This window comes from Scophthalmus maximus, chromosome 12 (assembly GCF_022379125.1).
Source record: "Scophthalmus maximus strain ysfricsl-2021 chromosome 12, ASM2237912v1, whole genome shotgun sequence".
Classification (NCBI taxonomy): Eukaryota; Metazoa; Chordata; class Actinopteri; order Pleuronectiformes; family Scophthalmidae; genus Scophthalmus; species Scophthalmus maximus.
In genome coordinates, this window is record NC_061526.1 from 19,588,870 (window position 1) to 19,609,872 (window position 21,003).

At 46.0% G+C, this 21,003-nt stretch overlaps 1 protein-coding gene across 3 annotated transcripts; it reads left to right on the forward strand.

The window, feature by feature from the left end:
• Nucleotides 1-1,071: 1,071 nt before the first annotated feature.
• On the forward strand, nucleotides 1,072-20,979 carry LOC118291790 (hepatocyte growth factor-like). 3 transcript variants are annotated; one of them, XR_007031953.1, is made up of 19 exons: nucleotides 1,072-1,325; nucleotides 4,708-4,870; nucleotides 5,057-5,169; nucleotides 5,766-5,877; nucleotides 9,595-9,737; nucleotides 9,869-9,989; nucleotides 10,165-10,283; nucleotides 12,456-12,627; nucleotides 12,808-12,959; nucleotides 13,836-13,929; nucleotides 15,067-15,206; nucleotides 16,802-16,834; nucleotides 17,042-17,150; nucleotides 17,242-17,316; nucleotides 17,956-18,093; nucleotides 18,260-18,366; nucleotides 18,482-18,615; nucleotides 18,777-20,299; nucleotides 20,515-20,979. XR_007031953.1 is itself a non-coding variant. In XM_047336528.1 (18 exons), the coding sequence occupies exons 1-18, from the start codon at nucleotides 1,262-1,264 to the stop codon at nucleotides 18,951-18,953; spliced, it is 2,166 nt and encodes a 721-aa protein (XP_047192484.1). In that variant the 5' UTR covers nucleotides 1,072-1,261; the 3' UTR covers nucleotides 18,954-20,979. The 3 variants fall into 3 exon arrangements, 2 of the variants coding, with proteins under 2 accessions (XP_047192484.1, XP_035476095.1); XM_047336528.1 differs by having other exon boundaries at nucleotides 18,777-20,979; XM_035620202.2 differs by having other exon boundaries at nucleotides 1,073-1,325; nucleotides 12,826-12,959; nucleotides 18,777-20,979.
• The last annotated feature ends 24 nt before the right edge of the window (nucleotides 20,980-21,003 follow it).

A 21,003-nucleotide genomic window follows, 5' to 3' on the forward strand; every position in this document is an offset into this window, starting at 1 on the left:
GTATTAACCACTAGTGAAGTCATTATCTACGGCTTATGACACCTTGCCTTATCAAAATGAGGTGCCACGTGCTACCATCCATTTACTATCATGTGGTTAAAAAAAGGTCTGAAATAAAGCACTGTAATAAACCCATTCATTAAACCTTAAACTTGCAAAGTAAAAGCAAATCACCCAGAGTTTCATGATAAAGCTTCCCATATTGCGAAAGGGGAGGGGGCGCATAGAACAAATAAACCACTATTCCATCTGTGCGGCTCACTGGTTTGATTCTTGTAATCTTACTTGAGACCACACTTATGCTGTATAAGCTGGAATTCTTTTCATAATTGGGAGAAGTTTTAGTAAAACCAATTTGCCGTAGTTCATTATAGGACAGCTTCCAAAATTAAGGCTGCTATGAGGCTGGCAAAGGAGATGGGATGATTTAATAAAGTGTTCTCCAATTTATAATTCCTAAAAGAGGGACAGTGGTTACATAAAACCAAGTGGCAAACCGGGACGTCATCCATCGTTTTATTCATCCTTCTATTAAAACGAACCGGTGGAGTCGCCCTCTGCTGGTCATTTGAGAGAATACAGGTTTCAGCATCCATTTGCTAAACATTGTCTGAAACAGCTGGGCACTTTAGTTTTTAGCAAAATGAATAAAACAACAACTGTCTGTAGATTTTAGATGTGGATTAATACGCCTTTAAGTGTATTTGACGTTATCTGGTTGAAAAATTTGCCACATCAGAGTTTGGCTGCACAGTGTTTGTTTGTATGTGACATCCAACCTTTTTGCTCCTTGGATCTGTTGACAATGGGGGGGGGGGGGTGTCTGGCCAGGCTGCTCAATGACATTTCACTTAGTCTCTTCCTCTGCTCGCAGTCAGACTGCTGCTATCTCCAAATCCAGAGCCTTTGCTGAAGTTGGAGATTCTGATAAAAGCTGCTCAGCATATAGGAAATAGATTTCAGCAGACAATTTTTTTTTTTAAAAATGAGTTGCATCCCATTTTATTTTGTTAAAACAAACCAGCCCGGAAGCTGCAGAGGTTGTTAAGCAGCACTTGACAGCAGTGAGTGAGGAGAGCCGCTGACAGAGGAGCGCGCAGCGCAGCGCTGCGTAAAAAGGGGGTTGAACCGAGGACGTGCGGTTTCTTGGAGAAGTGGCGTCTGGAGTGAGGAGGGCGACTCTTGTGCTGATCAGCGGCCACTCGGGACTTCGCCCAGTCAATCCGGATTCTAACCTGGTCCCGAGGTCCTATGTGTAACCATGAGGACACATGCATGGATTTACCACGCTTTGGTTTGTGTTGCGGTCACTCTGCTGGACACAGGTAAGAGCTGTGGAGAGAGACTCATGTTGAACGTGGGCATCGTCTGTGCTGTGATTGATCTTAATCCCATACTAAAACAAATTTTAAATGCATGTTGTCTATGCTGTAAAGTGACTAGAGGTCAGGAATCTCAAATTAAATGATGAAAAGATTTAACGGTCCCATTTCTCATCTTCCCCCCCCCCCCCCCCAGTCAGAACTTTGTTCAAAGCAGGTTACAATCAGAAATGTATATCTTCTTTTGTTTGTTTTCAAACCAGTTTCTGATAATGTTTATGAATTTGAGTGACACTGAATCAAAACAAGTCCTGTCTTGCACACTGTTGGATGACTCACTGTGGTAATTCATTATGAAATGAATAGCCCTGCTCAGAGCTGGGGTTTTCTTTTCTTTTTTTAAAGATCAAGGATAGTTTCCACACCTTTTAATAACGCTTGTGAAACCTCAAACTATCAGTGAAGTCACCGAGAACCATCATCAGACTGCACCTCCCACGGATGCCCCTGGAGTTGCCATTCGAGTCTATTAGCCACTTATCAAATGGATTTACAGATCACTATGATTAATGCATTTAAAGTCTGTTGCGCAGTAATATTCAATTGGTAGAAATGTTGCTCCCCCAGAATAAGGACTCGCGCTGTGCCATTCCAGGTGCCAACCCCCCGCCAAAGCGCTTGGTTTGAGGTACATCTGCTGCTCTTACTGCTTTGTCGTTAAACTTTTTATACAGGTCATGGTCAATTCAGTAACAGACACTCTAGCATCTGTTGGACCGACGCCAGCTACTTGGAGAATGCAGAGCAGTGTCTTGTAATGTTGCGGCACCGCTCGGGTTTGCGCACACGACCACTCGCATCCAAAATGAGCTCCGCGCCGCGCAGGAGCGCAGGCAGGCTCTCTGGTGGTGGCCACTGAGACACATCAGGCCCAGCCCCCCCCGCTGACATGTCACCGAGCGAGGCACTGAATCCATAGTTACCACCTCCAGGGGTGCCGACCCTGACCTCTGACCTCCCCAGGAGTTGGGGAAAGTAAAACGCGCGCCTGGACTGTGGTATTCGTGCGCCTGTGTCCCGGTAGAGAGATAGAAAAAGGTGTGTGTGTGTGTGTGTGTGTGTGTGAGGGAGAGAGAGAGAGAGAGAAAAGGGGGGGGGGGGGGGGGGGGGGGGGTAACATCTGGCTGCTGAGGCCCGTTCGCTCTCTGCAGCAGATGTAATGTGTAATACTTAATTCTCAGACACAAGCACACCTTTAACCTGCTACTCTTCTGCTCCTCATGTAATATGATTGTTAACTCTATTAAAATTGATTTTAAAAAAATATATGATTAATAATAATACTTTTCTTTGACAATTTGTTACCTGGGAAAACTCCAGTAAAACACTTATTCTGCTGACATTTTGACTTGGCTCAGGTGCGCCTAAGTGGAAGTGTTGGTTGTTCACCTTTCCTGAAACCCAACCCTGTTCCTCTGCCATTGCCTCCACTAGTTAAATGTCACCTCTCTCTCTCTCTCTCTCTCCTACACTCACCTATATGCTGAGCACCTTTTATCAGAATCTCCAACTTCAGCAAATGCTCTGGATTTGGAGATAGCAGCGGTCTGACTGCGAGCAGAGGAAGAGACTAAGTGAAATCTAATTGAGCAGCCTGGCCAGACATCAGGGCTGGAACAACACTGTGATGAGTGCCAGATGTGGTCCAGTCCAGCCCAAACATTAATAACACGTCCTCCCCGAAAACCATTTTCAACCACGAGGAGCCTCTAAACGCTCCACAGTTTACAGTGTCTTAAGTACACACACAACGTCTTGTGTCGGATCTTGGCACAGCGGCACGTTGCTGTAACTCAGTAGCATGAGATTTTCCTGCGTGATTTATTTCGCACTTGCCCCCTAATTATAAACGGAATCACTATTGTAACGAAGGGCATCTAAAGATCTCGCTGTGGCCCTGAGAAACGGTCTTTCTCTACAGCTCCATCCTACTGAAGGATGGGCTCTTAACTTTTTCCAGTAGGTAAAAATGATTGATTTGTATCGCAGAGGATTTAGACTTGAAATATGGTTTTGTCCTGCCTTTGAACCCACTTGGACCCCTTATACATTATGCTATGTCTTTGCCATGATATGATTCTCGTTTGATGTACCTCTTCCGAAGGAACGGCTCTCAACAAAGGCGTATAAATTAAACAAGAAAAGAATGTATTATTGCGCATCGACAGTTTTGAGTGTTACAGCAGCTCAGAGACTGTAAACAGCTTGAATTAGTTGATATAATTGCTCGGTAACGTTAGAGCTTTTCCCAGGGGACATTTATTCTAATTAATTACATCCTGTTCTCTTTGTTCTCTAAAGAAAAACAAATGTCACCCTTGTTGCTCAAAATGAAAGTTAATGTCCCTGCAGCGATTCTATTTCAACATGTCACGACTGTCGCAGAGTCATAAATGCACTGGGTACCACAAAGTCATGAAACTGTAAAGACAGTTTGGGCTCTTTCTGAAAGCAGTAAAAATATGAGACATGCGGCACTGGAGCGTATCCGCCTGTGTTGGATGGACAACATCCTGTTCTCTTGGCTGTCTTCACAGTTTAGCACCCACAATGCATCCTTTCCCGTCACGCAGCTACCCCGGTTTAATCCCACACACACCTCATGCCGGCTGGATCTGAAGAAAAGTTCCCTCCCGAGCCGCGACACAGCGGTGGATCGGGGGAATCCCGCTCGGTTCAGCCGGGCCGATGCTAACGTGGGAGCGAACGTGAAGCAAACTGCAGTTGAAGGACGCTTGTTCGTTGACGGCCGGCCCCCAAGTTCAACATGTGATGATGATAGTTTCAGTTTCCCGTGCCAAAAGAACCCGAAAAACGGCGCTCTTGCTCTTCCAATAGTCGAACCGCCGGGAGAAAACTCAAGGAAGTATTCTCATTGCTTTGACAAGTTCATCTTCAGCCCCAGCACCTTGACATCAGCAGAGAAACATTTGGCCGCGTCTTCCAGCGTTTGAGTAATGTTTGATGGCGCTTTGTCAGTGACGAGGAGACAAACAAATTCCACATGGTTTCTTCAACTCTTTTTTTTCTTCTTTCGGGTTTGGCCTTGGCTTGATAACAGGAAACAACGGAAACAGGTCATCTAACAGATTAGAAAGGACGCGTGCATTGACAGGGACCCTCAGCCACAGACCATCTATCTATCTATGTGGTCGTTCACATGAGCCGTCAGAGACATCCGAGTCACACTGACAGATTTTGATGCCAATGTCAACGGTGCTTACAAATCAGAAACGTGCAGTAACTCCCGAGCCTGGCCCCGGCAGGCCCGTCTCCTATCGTAGGCACACAGGCCTTCTCATGCTTCGCTCATGTGTTCTCTCAGGCTGCTGTAGAAGGACGCATCAGTCCTTACAGAGGTATGAGAAGACTGAGAACCACATGCTGGTTTGCACAGACTGTCCTCGAACGCCGCTGGTACGAAACAGCCGATCGCAGGAGCACTGCGCTCGCAAGTGCAAGAAGGTCAAGAAAAACTTCAACTGCAGGTGAGACACATTTTCTTTCCTCCGTTTCCAGCATCCAGCACGTGATGGTTTCATTTGTTGTCTTCTCTCAAGGCCACGCTGCTCTCACTCCCCCTGCTCTCCTCCTGTATGGCCGCAGTATTTACATATTTCGGTTGTTTATCGCGGTCACATCTCAACTCAACTACTTCCCGTGTGCCTCTCCAGGGCTTTCAACTTCCAGAGGCACAACAGGAAATGCCACTTGCTCCCCTTCGACCGCTTCGCCCACGGCGCGAAGAAGCAGGCCAACGTCAACTTCACTTTGTACGAAAAAAAAGGTGAATCCTCGTCATTGTCCGAGGGAAAGTTGTTCTTTCTCGTGAGAGCGTCGAGGTGCAGCGGGGGATTTCCACCGGCAAAACTTGTCTGTGATTACAGGTTGTCCTTTACTGTGTTGGCTCCTGAATTTTTAGGGTCTTTTGGGTTTTTCTGTTGACACAATAAAAGCCACCACCCCTTCCACAACCCCCCCGTAGCTGTTTAATCCCTCCTGTGAGGAGCGTTGCACGCACCAGCATGGTGTAAACATCAATTCGTTGTTTACAGTCTCTGTCCAACCTCGCACTTCAGAATTTACTGCAAAATTTACGTCAATTCCCCCCGGTGACATTTAATGAACTTCGGGGAGTTGGCTGTTTTGGGAATGACAAACAAACCGGCACACACCGAAACTCAAGCCGTAAAAAAGCCTTATTGACCATACATGGGAAAACATATTCCAGGTGTCCAGGGCAGCGAGAGTGGGTCGACGTCCAATCTGTGACACGCTGCATAAATTTGGCACAGGAAGGCGAACACAGGGACAGTGTGTATCAAAGGGAAAACATGAATGGATGTTTTCAAATGCTCTTTTGCGCCTTTGCCCTTTTCTTAGATTATATAAGGGAGTGTATCATCGGCACCAAGGACTACAGAGGGAGGAGGGCTTGGACGAAGTCAAACATCACTTGCCAAGCTTGGTCAGATAATAACATCAATGAGCACACGTAAGTCCTCTCCTCTTCAAACTGAAAAGAAGCCGTATCTTTTATCAATGTGGGAATAGGGGGCTGGTCATAAGAGGACGTGCACCTACAGCCAGTCACCTTGAGCGGGCAATGCCTCGCACGGCAGCACACGCGGGGTTGTCCTCAGGGAGGGTGTTGATTATTCATTTCCCCTGGCCACATTCCTGCGACCATCAAAGAACAACATCTCCAATCCTCAGGCCTCCACCACCTTCCTGGACGCTCCTACTTTATTTCTCTGTGTCTGATATAGAGCAGGCCCCGGCCGCTGATTTACCGATGTCCGAAACATCCCCTTGCACCTCGGGGGTTAAGGGGAGGTGGAGTCTCAGAGACAGTTGAACGTTTATCCAGAGTTAAGTCAGATTTCTTTCAACACACGCAGGGATGTCCTCCCCAATGAGGCTGTTTCTTCTTCCCCCCCCCCCCCCCCCCTTTTTTTTCCCGGGGACTCTGCGGGTCATCAGGTGTATCCTGGAGAAGTCTTTCTTCCTTCTTTCCCCTGCTACAAGAGAGAGGGAAGATCGGTGACTTTGCAGAGATGGTGCTGTGCCAGCGTCTCATTAGTGGTGCTCATTAGTTACAAGATGTTTTAAGGGCAATGGGGAGGGGGAGGCGGCTGAGAGACGGAATAATGAGAGTCTGAAGAAGCACAGAGGGGAGGTAGAACGAACCAACCAAAGAAAGAAAGTGCAAAGATTTATGGACTGAAGTAATGTTCTGTCTGTTGTCCAGCTGAGCTCACAGCCACAGACGCACTGAGAGAAAATACAAGTCCAGTGATCTCCCACAATTACAGCTCCGTACCGTGTTGGTCCCCATCCGCTCCTTTTCCTCTCCTCTCCTAAAGCCCCCCCCCCCCCCCAATCCTCCCTTCTCTTTTCAGAAGCAGTTACTCACATTGCGAGTCTTTTGTCATTGTTTATTTGACACGCGGCGTCGCGTCTCCGCCCGCCACGGCACATGTAGCGGCGGGAAAACATTGCCCCCGGCTTGTCAACAACTTTTAACTTTCAGTGGGGTCAAAGGGGGCTTTACTTACGGTAGATTTAGAGCCACTGTGGGGTTACCTAACATGGGACTGTCCCGCTGCGAGAGAATTACCGCCGTAATGAACCACGCACCATTTGAGTTTCAGGTAACTATTATTTTCACGCTTGAGCGATCACCGTGGGCCAGGGGTGATTTCTCAGGAGGTTCCCTTCCAGGAATGGGACTTCCACCTGTTGTCTATATTTAGTGTTCAAACCGAGGCTGGAGCAGAAGTGTGTATTGAGGCCCAGCCAAGCCCGGAGAAAGGAATGGAACATCGTTATTCCTGATAACATCACAGTCATTTATTTATTCCCACAGAGATATCCATTTATTTTTCTACACATTTCCACTGGGAGGTCTGTTTGCACGCCGGGGTACAGAGACACAGCGCTGCCACTTGGACTGAATGTTTTGCTGTGAGGAAAGTTTAGACATTTCGAGGAAAACAAAATGCTTTATAGCCGTTCTCGGACTTGAACTCCGGCGAGATGTCGGCGAACTTGCGTTGGCTTTTCCCACACGAACACATCAGGAGACGGGTCCAATGGTGTTCGGGTGTAGAGCAGACGGTGTTTTTATTTTCAGTCAGTTTTGAAATGTTGAAAGTTCAGGACAATGTTGGGCCTTCTGGTCTGAAAGCAGCTTTTTGTAAATTTGAAGCTTCCATCGGCAGCTGGTTAGTTTAGCTCGGCAGAACGACTGGGAACGTGGGGAATCCTCCGGCGCGCCTTGCCCGGTGGCAGCCTAGCTCGCTGTCACACTGCGATTATTTCAACCCAACAAATCTTAGCTAAAAGTTAGCGGTCCTGATTTTCTTATCTAACTCCCGAGACAGTGAATCTGTGTTTTTGCCAAAATTGGAAATTTCTCCTTCCAGGCCACTTCAGCATTTTTTCAGATGTCAGCTGTCGCACCCTGCTTCCAAGAGGAATCCTTATTTATGTCTCAGGATTCGTAAACTTTAATCCCTTTAACCCCGGAATACTCTATTCCTTTTGCATGCGTCGAGGCATGACCGTGTTTGTTCCGCAATCACCAGGTGCACGGCGCCTGACATTTTGCAGCAGTTACTTCAGGTCTAGATTTCATCTTTAGTGATATCCAAGATCCAGCCAACATGTTTCGCCGGCCCGGGGAGCGGAGCATGTGTGCACAGTGTCTGCCTGCGCTCCGATGGGAGCAGACTTTGGCAAGGAGATGAATAACTGGCCAACATCTGTTAGCACAACATCATTACGGTTAACTTGTTCCCATGCCACGGCCTTTTACGGACCCTCACCAGATGCGGCCTCCTTTGTGGCGCGAGGAACCTTGTAATTCCATTTATAACATAGGGATACTGTAGTATGGTAGAAATATATTAAGCTCATGAGTTACACACAGCAGATGTGAGTTTTGGCGCTTGGCAGAGTGCTGCTTCGTAGGGGGAACAAGTGTTTTGTTTGAGTTAAATGAGTAAGTGAAATGTCAATGTTAGACTTAACCCTGTTATATTTTGACACTTGTAGGAATTACAATGTGGTTGAAATATCTTCCCCTTCTTTCTCCTCTCTCTCTCTCTCTCTCTCTCTCTCTGTCTTCGGCTTTGTTCGGTGTCTGAGACTCGTCTCCTGCCTCTGGGTTGAGTGATATTGTGCATTTGTGTAGAAGCCTTGCGTAAACCCCAGGGCACAGAGGGGAGAGCAGGGCGGACTCTCCCGAGGAAAGAGTCCCCGCCCCGGGCACAATGTTCAGACAAGCTGCTGAAGGCAGGGTGGGCTCGGGCTCTTTTGTCTTTTTCTTTTAACATCATCGGTTAAACACCGAGCGTCCACCTTTTTTTCAACTCGCTCCATTCATTCGGCTCACGCACTCCTTTTCTAAGCACATAAGTCATTTCACTTTGTTTTCCGGTCCTTCCTCTATGCCCAAGACTTTTCCTCCTCTCTTCCCTCTCCGTCTCCCTGGGTGGGAGGGGGAGTGCGGTCGACATGGATCAAGAGGTGCTGACATGCCAGCTTTTCATCATCCTGCCCTGACAGAAGACGAATTTCACACACTGTCCATTTAGTCCAGGGAGCTCCTGCCGCTCCCAATCGTTGCGTCCCATATGTTTGGTTTAGCCCAGGTCCTTTTTTTCCCGCGGCCTACCAGTCTCTTGTTCACACTGACGTGATGTACTGTAGCAGTTGACAGAGAGGGATTAGGTTTAAACGTGTTCAAAGGGCTGCCAGTAAATGACCTGCTTGGGCTGCTCCAAGTGGTTCGTGGCATTGTTCCGTGCTGTTGGACGTCACTGTGCTGTGACAGAGTCTGGCGGCTTCACACATGAGGCGCCTGGGAGATGTGGCAGGCGTCGGTAAGGCAATCGGCCAAAAGGTGCAAACCTGGAGGGGAGATGGTGACTTACTTTGCATAAGACTGCTGTGACTCGCTCATTCTAGGAATTTAAATCGTGACCTTGTTACAATCTATAGGCCCTACGATTTCTTAGAATTCGGCTATAATCTTAATGGAAGCGCCCTTGGGCTTTATTTGCTTTGCTACTGAGATATTGGCAGGCAGGTACAACACTGTATATAATGCCAGAGCAGCCAAGTGTGCGAGTACTCCCTAACATTTATTTATACAGCTTACAGTATCAGCTAACACGTTCAATAGGGTCCGTCTACTCCCTCGCAGGTTTTATCCTGAGAGATACCCAACGCAGGACCTCAGGGAGAACTTCTGTCGGAATCCCAACGACGATCCTGGTGGTCCGTGGTGCTACACCACAGACCCCAACGTCCGAGCGGAGGAGTGTGGCGTGCCGCAGTGTTCGGAGGGTAAGGCCCTCTAAAAACATCATTAAGATTCAGTCAGATTAACATCGGGCCGGAGTCGGGAAGCAAACACTGACTGGCGATGTCTTTCTAAAAACTTCTCGACTCGACGGTGAACGTTGCTTTGTTCACAGATGTCTGTGTGGTGTGTACCGGGGAGGATTACCGCGGCAAAATGGATCACACAGAGAGCGGCAAGGAGTGTCAGCGATGGGACTCGGCGAGGCCTCACAAACACCTTTTCCAGCCCAAAAAGTGAGCCTGCAAAGCCGATTACCACATTTCTCACGGACAACATCCGCACACACCCATGACAGATGCGCGAATAAATGACGCTAAGACTCCAGGGAGGCAGACCTCACCAGTTGTTATGACTAATATCTCATCATCTTCTTTCTTCTCCCCGCGTCCACTCCGTTTCCTGTCTCAGGTATCGTGACAAGGATTTAAAAGACAACTACTGCCGTAACCCGGACAATCGCCCCCGTCCCTGGTGCTACACCATGGATCCCAAGACGCCGTGGGAGTACTGCAACATCACTGTGTGCGGTAAGGGACTGAAATCTGGGGCTTCAGGAATCAGGAGAAAACAAAATGATTGTTATTTCGCTCATTTATGACTTTTTTTGTTGCCAGTTCTCGTGTCCAGTCCACTTCACAAACTTATTACAGTATGTATCACACAGCAAGGAATCCATTCTTAAGATTGATGGCGCTGAGGATCCCTTGCTTGGTTTTTGGACGGTCAGATGGCGGTTTCATTGTGTTATGAGTGCGTCAGGGGGTTTGTCACGTACGGGACTTTAGTGGTTTTGGGGTTCCTGCGGTCGGCTCTCCCCTGCAGAGTCTCCAAAGGCTTTGGTTTACCCGGCTGGGAGTCTCATGTGGTGGCTTGGGCTCAGATCCGTCCACCTCAACAAGGGAGAGCAAATAGGTTGTTTGTAAATGGCAGAGTCTGACTTCAGAGAGCAAGAAGTGTTTAACTGAGACCACGCACAGATGACAGAGGGGCTGTAAAGAGGAGGACTACAATAGAGGCTACTATACTGACGTGTCCCACGTAGCCACTGGAAGGTCTAATAGTCATTTTAAGTGGTGCGAACGTTGTTTTTTAACGTCATGACATATATATATATATATATATTTATATATAGGGACAAGGGACGTATTAAAGGAAAAACCTTAATCAATTCATGAAGAACAAAACCGTTGCAGATGCGTCCATGCAGGGCTCAGGGGATCCCTGAATGCTGTGTTGAGCATGAAAACCCCACTGAGAACAGAACTCTCCACCCTCATCGTCAACACAACAAATGAAGGAATATCCTTTGACAGAGTTGTGTCTGATCCCCGTTGAGAGACTTGGAGAATCCACGCCAAGGCACATTGAAGCTGTCCTTGTCTTGTGGTTACCCAAAGCCTTGCTAAGAAACTGTATGTTGTCACCCATTAGAATGTTATTTCTGACAGGACTCGTCGATTGTGAGGAAATTACAACTACTTACACGATTATCTGTTCCAGGACATCACTCTTGTAAAATTGGGATTTTTTTTCTCCTACTCCAGGAGCTTTGGGAATTTTTTTACAACGAGTAAATGCTTGGTTAACCGCAAAAAACAATCTATGGATTAATCAATAATCTAAAAATTCTGATTTGCTCACATCACATTTGGGAGAGTCTGATAGAATTGCAGTGTAGATAACGTGTGCCTTCAAATGTAACATAAAAGAAAGGAAAAAGAAAAAGAGTGGATGCCAAAAAGAGGTCACACCTTCAGAGAATTTGTTCTTTTTCTTTTTTTTGAAAGCACATTGAAATATTCCCACATGCTCACCGACAAACACACAGAGCATCCCTCTCTCGCTGTCCCTGTCAGACGCATACACACATGTACTCTACAGTACATGTCATGATTTACAGCCTGGGCGGAGGATCTGCATTTGTCCAGATGTGTGTATCCCTCAATGCCTGCCCTCAGAAAGATAAAAACCACTGACCTGTACTGCGCAGTGCACACAGACACTGGCATGCATTACATCAAGCCAAAGAATCCCTCTTTTCCACCCGCCTGCTCGTGTTCTGCCTCAAAACATTCGCTTTCCTCCTCCATCTTCCCCAATCTCATTTGTCAAAGGCTAAAGAAACAGAGACAGACATTTGGAGGGGAGAAGTCCTGCCCTGCTGAAAAGTACAGCAAAATTCCATCCCAAGATGTTTGGAATAGTTTTCCGGTGGATGAAGTTGCCCCAGTCGGAGCGGGCTGCATGTGATATCTTTGGTTGGGCTGCAGTAAACAAATTCGGATCCCGGCTCCAGAATTGTTAGGGTTTAATTGTGAGGTAAAAGGTGTATTTTATAAATATGATTAAGCTCCGGGATTGTCTTACAACAACCTGTGACATCGTGTGCCGTCAGCAAGTTAGATAACTGCGTGTTGTTGTGGATGTCCCTACGAGCAAGAATGTGGGGCACCGGTGTTATGAATACACATAAAGTTTCCTATCGCAGTAGAGACGGGGAGGGGGAGTGCCAATGTTTTTGATCATCTGTCTGTAGGTTAAACATGACACATTCTTCTGGGGATTAATATCTCCCTCCTTCTCGCCACAGCCTCCTTCCTGCCTTCGGCTTTTTTGCGTTTCACTCTCTTTTGCAAATTTTCTGTTGCGCCGCTTACACTCACACTTACGGTTTCTGTGTCTTTTCCTTTCTTCGCCAGAGTCCGACTCCAGCGAGGACACAGATGTCAATGCAACAACATCCTGTGTCCAGGGGAAGGGCACAGATTACCGAGGCACCATGAATGTGACTCCTGAGGGTGTGACGTGTCAGCGCTGGGACTCTCAGTTCCCCCATAACCACTCCTTTCTGCCTCAGAACTTCAAATGCAAGTGAGTAACGCTTGATTCGTGGCTCCCGATGGGCTGGACTCAGTTCTCCGTGCTCTGTCCAGGAGGCCACTTGTTTGTTCTGTGCTTTTGACTGTTGAAATGCCAAAAGGATTATTTTGGGACTTGTTAGCTATGCTGTAAAAAAGAATACTGTCATCAGCACCATCATTTAAAGTGTAGTTTGTGTGTGTGTTACAGAGACCTCCGAGAGAACTACTGCCGCAACCCCGATGGGGCAGATTACCCATGGTGCTTCACTTCAGACCCTAATCAGAGGAGAGCCAACTGCACCCACATCCCCAGGTGTGATGCCGAGGCCACACAAAAAACTGGTAAATCACTGAAGAACCTACATTTTAAAGGAACAGTTCGACATTTTGGGGAAATATTTTCTTGCAAAGTCTGTACGGTGTATACGTAGCCGGAGACAGCAGCTGTCTTATGTTAAGCTATGATAAGCTAAGCTACACAGCCGCTGGTACTATAGCTACACATCTAGCTTTCAGACATGAGTTTAGTATTAACACGCTCATCCAACGCTCAGCAAGAAAGCATATTTGTGTATCTCACAAAATGTAAAACTCTTTCTTAAGGCTGCCAAAGACTTTTTTTTTCCGGGTGCCAATCTTTAAAAAAAATCAAAAGGCAAATGTGTCGTGAATTATTGTGTTCTTCAATAATTTGATTGAAATACTGGACTGCAGGTGCTTAAAAACGACTTATTGCAAAGTGAATTACACAGACATTTTCTCCCCCAGGACCGGACCACTTCGCAGCGTACTGCCCAGTGAATTCCATTTCATGGAAGATCAAAACACCAGACTTTGTCAATAGTGCTCGCTGTCACTTCCAATCTTTGTCTGCTTTGTATTTCTAAAGACCACACATGTCAAAAAGCGGCCAGTTACAGTTACCATTGGCCCTCCTCTGACTCTGTTTAAGAAAAGACGTAGTGCGGTTTAAATTTTCTATCACATTTGAGAACCACCAGTTGTGCTGGGGCCCTTGACATCAAACTGATCAAAACCACAAGGAGAAGCGTACATCTAAATCCCCTTCTCTGCACATGCACGAGTGTTCCTTTGTGAACGTGCCCGCCCACGGAATGCATGTAGGTGTTTGAGAAACTGCTCAGCTCAGTAACTCTATGCGCTCTCGGGATTATTTATCAAAGTGTTCTGAAATAACTCTGTCCTGTTTTTCCTCAGAGTGTTACGAAGGCAACGGAGAGGCGTACCGCGGCACCTTATCCACAACTCGTTCTGGGATTCCCTGTGCGGACTGGTCACATCACATAAACAGGTAACAAGCTCATTTGTCCTGCATGTAGAGTTGTTGCGTCGCTCCTCCTGGTCGAGCTTCAGCTGTGCTAAGACACTGGAAATGTTTCCTAGAGAGGCGGACATTCTTCTCAGCTCAGTTGCCGAGTGTTTGTTGACAACGTAGCCCCCACTGCCATGTGAAAATCCCTTTCATATGAATGAAGCTAAGCAGGGAAAACAAACAGCGAGAGGAAATCGGGGGTTCCTCAGGGGTCAATACGAGGCCCAATTATTATTCATCTAACTGACGAGAAGAAACCCTGGGGTGCTCTACACGTGACCCACCTTGATGGAGAGGTTGCCCACTGCAGGGCTGTTGCTTCATGGTGTAGTCAGGCTGTTGGAATTACTTAATTTATAGGAATTTTAAAAGGCAAAATGGCACAGACAGATGGACATGTTCCAGAGCTGACCCCTGACCCCAGGAAGTGCTTTCTGAGGAAAAGTAGATCAAAGCCAATCAGCTCCCTCGCGCAGCCAGCAGCCAGCAGCCAGCGAGTCTATCCTGCTCAAGGTCAAGGGTCATCCCAGGCAAAACTGCTGAGAGCCACAGCTTGTTTAACATTCTCCTGGGAAGTGGAATTATCTTCACCTCCCGACAAATTGTTGTCTATTGCCTCGCATTATTTTTACCTGGTAACTGCCTTCCAGGGATATCTTGGAAGGTCACGCCTAATTTGTGTAGAGCCGAGTGAAACGCTGCAACAGCAACAAAAAACCACGATTAAATGTGAATTTGTTCCACGGAGGATGTGGCCCCTACTGGCCTGAGCCCTGCTGAATGCTTAGAGTGCATACTTTCATACTCCCATGAGCAATCTTCACAAAACTCTGCGTTTCCTTCTACGGCCTCAGAGCAGCGAATGCAGAGAACTCGTTGCACTATAGGAAAGCGAGGGTCAGACTTTCCAGACATAAAGCATGGTGACTTACAGTGTGTATGCACTGTATGTGCATAAATGTCTGCGCGTGGCCCCATGTTCGCCCTTGCTCATGTGTCTTTCGAGTGTGAGAGTGTGTGAGGGTCTTTATGAGCTGCGGGCCAGTGTTGGCGCTGATACACTGTGTGCGAAAATAACAAATGGAACATGAGAATCTGTATTTGTGTGTTTTACAGTGGGGATACTCACTCTACGGTATCCCATGTAGGGCTGGAGAAGAACTACTGCCGGAACCCAGACCGAGACAAGCATGGCCCCTGGTGCTACACCAATCCAAATAACCGCTTGGCCTGGGACTACTGCAAACTGAGGCACTGTGAGTGGCTTAAAGAACCTTGTCTCCTGTAATGTCCATCTCTGTAACAGTAGGTACGTCTGCCTTATGTCAGCCATAAACATCAGCAGACTCCTAGTTCACCGTGAAAGAAGGGCTGTAAATGATGCACATGTTGTACCTGTACGATGTTTACAGATCTACTTAGCATATGTAATGGGTTCATCTAACTCACATCATTCTCTTTCTTACCGTGAGTTAGATGAGAAGGCTGGATGAGGCTTTCATGCCTGCAGGGTAAATACAGTATGCAGCTGCTGGCTGACATCTGAAGAACCACCTGTGAAACCAGAACATTTGCATTTATTACACAAACAAGATATAACATGCATATCAGTGAGCTCTGGAGGCGCAGGTAGTCGGATTTTCCTGCACTTGTTCGGTCTTTGTGCCGAGCTATGCTGAGGGCATTTATCTATACATGTGCCTTATACAGGCAGACTTGACCCACACAAAAAAAGGAAATAAGCATATTTCCCAAAAATGCCAAACACTTTAAAGGTATAAAAAACGTCTGGCTCTTCATTTATTACTTGAAGACAGTTTGTGTCTTTCCATCAGCGGTTTGGTTCTGAAATGAATCCCCGTTTTGTTCGCACTCTCCAGACATCTGAGAGCAGCTTCTCACCAGTTTGCTCGTGATACACTCGCATTTAAGAATGCGTCCTTAGGCACATGGCGGCTGCCCCGCGCGTCCCGCATGCCGTCATGACTCGCGAGTGTACTGTATCTTGTATGACATTACCACTGCTCGTCTGCAACACGTAAACTGAGCCTGTGGGGAAGACACATGAGGATGTGAAGCGAGCCAGCTGGAAATCTCTGAAAGGAATAACAAACTAATAGCACTTGTTGAGGCAGATGCATCTCCTGCTTCTAAACATTCCAAATAAAGTAAAACCATAAGGTGTTGTCGTGTTTGATTATATTTATGTTGTGCAAAATTTCTCAAGGAAGTTACCCCAGTCTCAGTCCAGGACGATGTGGCCCCGTGTATGAAGTATTTGAACAATGCCATGCATTTGCATTTTTCGTACATGGAAGAAGACAGGCTAGGTGTGTGGGTGAAGTACACTGAAATAATGATGTGGCTCCGCAGCCTTTATCGACTCCAACTCGAATGTATAAAAATTTTATTTTATTTAATACAGCTCGGCTGGTAGCTTACGTAATGTGTTAGCTGTGGTTTTGTCCAATTGGCAGAAAATACACGACGCTCAAACAACAAACAGATGCAGGTCCCGGATGCTGTCATCTTTTTCTTTTAGAAAATGGCTGCTTTCAATCAGGTTGCAGGGAAGAGCCCCTTTTGAATGGCTGCACAATAATTACCGTAATGTAAAACATGTCTTGCATGAAGTTTTTGAGGTCTTAAAGCAAATTCCCCCCCTGCGGTTGCTAACTGATATAGCCTCCAACAACAATTCAGATTCAAAGTCTTTGCCGAGTAAGGAAAGTTGTGTTTGAGGTCTGAGGTTTCATGCTTTTTGTGTCAATGTATTGTCGGAGAGGTCCGAATTATTTCCACCGCTGCCGGCTCTCTTCTCACGGTTGCGCTTTTCTTTTTCTTCTATCAGGTGAATCAGCCACAGCGGCTCCTCAACCAAGCAGTGAGTATCATTTTTGCTTATCTGGCTTTCAGCCGTCTCGTCCTCTTCCTCCTCTTCCTATCTCTAATCTCGCCCCTCTTTCCCTGTCATCGAGTCCTTCTGTTGTCATTTACCCGACTAATCAGATCATATCTCATGGTCCTCTTTTGAGGTTCTTATAAATCTTTTCCCATTGAAATGTAAATTGGGAAATGTCTCCTTATTTAGCTCTGACCAGACCCAAGATATCATGCTTCGTGCATATAAACACCAGAATCGTCGGCGGACATCAAGTGCGAGGTACAGATGGCAGCTGGGTGGTGAGCATCCAAAGAGAGTGAGTCTTATTATCTCTTTGTGTTTTTACGTTATCTCTCTTCACGCTAGCGTCTGTCACGAATAAAACTGTCCTCTTTAAATGTTCTTAGGAAGGCTCATTTGTGTGGCGGCTCACTGATCAGAGAGGACTGGGTTTTGACAGACCAACAGTGCTTCACCTCCTGGTAAGACTGATTTTTTTTACTGCTTTATTGCTTTTATATGCTTCCCCGAATCCCTTTTTTTCCCATTAATTCTCCAATTACAGATCTCTCAAACATGCTTCCTTCCATACCGTCTTAAGTGGAGACGCAGGCCGGATCCTGTTTACTGAGACGTATCGTCTGAGATATGGAAGAAAGCGGTTCGGACTGGAGATCTGTTTAACCTCTGCAGTTGTCAGAGCCACTCATGGACTGTACAGTACATACAGTATCTCTGTCATCAGCAGCAGTGGCTTTAATGCAAACCTCCCTATCTCTGTAGTTATGTGCAGTACTGTAGGTACTGTATCACATATGGAGTAGATCAGCAGCTTTCAGCTGATACTTGCGGAGGGAGTCACAGTTTGCCATGAACTTTTTTCTAGCTTTTTTTTGGCGTGAGGGTTTGCATGTTTGCAATATTCAAAGGCTTATGATTAAAATAATTGCATTTTCCCATTTAAATAAGTCATGTTGTATTTTTTGTGCATTGATGAATACTGAATCATTCCTTTGAATTTTGGGTTTCAAATTGTATAAATACTGTATGAATAAATAAATACTGTATAAGTATAAATACTGTATAAGTGTCTATCTTACACGGGTCCTCCCTGTCCTCAGTGTTCCAGATCTCCGGGATTACAGCGTGCAGGTCGGTCTGCGTCACCTCAATGAGTCCTCCAACCACCCGAGGCTACGCATCTCCCGCCTGATCTGTGGCCCAGAAGGATCCAACCTGGTTATGCTGAAACTCGCAGAGTAAGTTCTCAGCCTCAGGCAAGGTTTCATGTCTGACAGCAGCTTAGGTTTTACTGAAATTTGACTTTTTATTGATCACAGCCCACTACATGTTTGAGTGTTGTGTTGATAATGACTGCATATCCATCTGCATGTATGAGCGTATAATTGATTGTGTTGGTTCCAGCCCTGCGCCTGTGTCTGAGGGGGCCTCCACCATTCACCTTCCTGTAAAAGACTGTCACATCACCGAGGGCACCAACTGCACCATGTATGGATGGGGGGAAACCAAAAGTACTACTGCCTTCTCTCACCAATATGCCACTTTCCATCGAAACCGTCATTCAACCAAGGCGAGATATGTGTGACCTTTAACACTCACTGGTTTTTGTAATTTTCATCTGCTCAGATACAGGATACGATGAGGCACTGAACACTGTAACCATGCCGATGGTCAACAACGACATGTGCTCGCAAATCAAAGGGGATGCTGGCGAGAGCAGAATATGCGCCGGCGGCAGGAGAGGAGAAGGTGTATGTGATGTAAGGAGCACAAATCAACGTCTGCAGATTAAAGCGGAAACAGCATGAACATGAATGTACAGAACTCAAAATATCATCAGCCCACAGAACAGTTTTTCTTTGGAACTAGACAATGTGGTGTCATTTGCTCTGTCGCTGATTCTCCACCCTCTTCCTCGCAGAAAGATAATGGCGGTCCGTTGGTGTGCCAGGAGCACGAGCGCAAAGTCATCACCGGTGTGAGCATCCAGAGGACAAAATGTGCCTCATCGCAGCCTGCGCTTTTTGTCAACGTCGCTTTCTACTCAGAGTGGATTTATAAAGTGTTCAAACTTTACCCCAGCTTGGAGAGGAACTAAAAAATATATTGCGGTGTCAAAGTGTCGGCTCCGTGCCGGACCGCACCGCAGCCTGCGAGCAGACGGGGGCGACTCTGGGCCAGAAAACTTCAGGACCTGTCCAGCCGGACCACAGGGGAGAAATGTGGAGAATCACCGTGTTGTGATTTTACGGCGAGGACGGGGACCAGTGATCGAAGGCTGGTTCTAATAAAAGGGGAATCTGACACATTCCTCCACTTGCAGGTCGTTAGCCTAAACAACAACCAAAGTCTCGGGCACATGGACGGCGCACTATTTGTGTTTTGACGTGAGAATGACACCTGTGACTCAGTATTATCTCCTGGAATATACTTGAATATGGACACGGCCCAGATCCCTGTCGGATACCACTGTGCCTGGGGTTTCTTTTCTTTTTCTTTTCTTTTCTTTTCTAGAGCTCGACTGCAAAACACATAGTAGCGTGGATGGACAGAAATGGGTGTTCCATAATGTCAACAAATATACTAATTTGGTCACACTTGGTCATACTTTTTTTTATTTTTTACAAATATCACCGTAACAAAAAACGCTGGTACTACCAAAATGAATGATCACATGTGCATGAAAAAGGAAATAAACACAGTGTTGCAGACACTAGTGATTAAGCCAATCAGTCTGTAAATTCAAACCTGCAATTGGCTTCAGATATGACGTTAATTAAGTGTATAGAATACACTGTCGCTGCTCGAACGGCTAACTGCAGCAGCCTTGGCAAACCATTCCGTGCTAATTGTGCGCAGTAGCTGGACTACCTTCTCCCCAGTTAGCTGTAACTGTTAGTTTCCCCCGTGGGAGGGTCTAATGCTAATATTCGAAGCACGAGAGAGAGACGAGCCATGCCAAATATAACATGGTTATTTGGTCTCCAGTTTGGAGGGAACTGTGGCCCCTGGCGGGCTGTGTGTGGTCAGTAGGATATTTTATTTTATTTTCCTTTTTTGGGGGGGATTTCATGGTAAGTGACTCCTTGTGTACAAAACTGCAGATTTGTTGAGTATGTTTCTGCCGTGCTGTAAGATTTTATAGGTCTTATAGATCTGGAATATTTTGTTGGTTCACTTGGTAACGTCAGATTGGCTTCTTCCTGCTTCTGATTGTATTTTTTTAAAAGACTGGTAGCTTGCAAGCAGTAGTTTTTTATTGGTTTATTTATTTTTTATAATAAGCAGAGGACATTGCAAGCAGAGGACAAATCCAGAATTTTGGTGTGATACTTGGGTTTTGTGTCTTTCATATTCCCAGAATATTAACAGACCACATAATGACTGGCTGCATGTTGGACTCCCAGGTTAAAGACACAGAAACAAACGTTCAAACTTATTCATGTGAGTATTGTTCATCCTAAGGGGTACATTTTAGTTTTATTTGGGGGCGAAATTTAACGAGGAAGACCACTACAGTTAATATGAAATCATAACTGTCGGCCACTTGATGAAATAAATGACCACTTGTCTGTTATGAAGATGATTGATGTTTATTTTTAAGTCAGATCAGCACTTTCTGATTAGGATTCCCCCCCTCTTTATGTGTCTGTTACCAGAACCCCCCACCCCCGAGATGAACATCCATGGAGCAGCAAATTAAAAGGCAGAAGCTTCATGGAAGGTGACCGACTGATTGAATAGGTGAAACCAAAAAGGGCCAAATACTCTTCGTTACCTGGGCAGATCATATAACTGTGTTGTGAATGGATCGGCTTTCTTACGGAGTTGTGACTGTTAATTTATGCGATTTGTTAATTTACTTGTATGTAAATAGCCTCGTGCATCCTGTAAATTGCAATTTGTAATTTTTGTAAATAGCATACTTGAGTATTTTGACTTCCTGATCCTGATTCTGTTTATATGTTTGTACAATGTAAACTTTAAATATATCAGCTGCTATTTTGTGTTAGTGAGTTGTTGTTTTTTATATATATATATATCTATGACCTCTTCTGTATTTTTATAGCATTTGTATTATTCCTATCTTAATAAAAAACCTTGACACCACATTTCGTTGTGTTATGCACCTCTCTTCCGTTACGCTT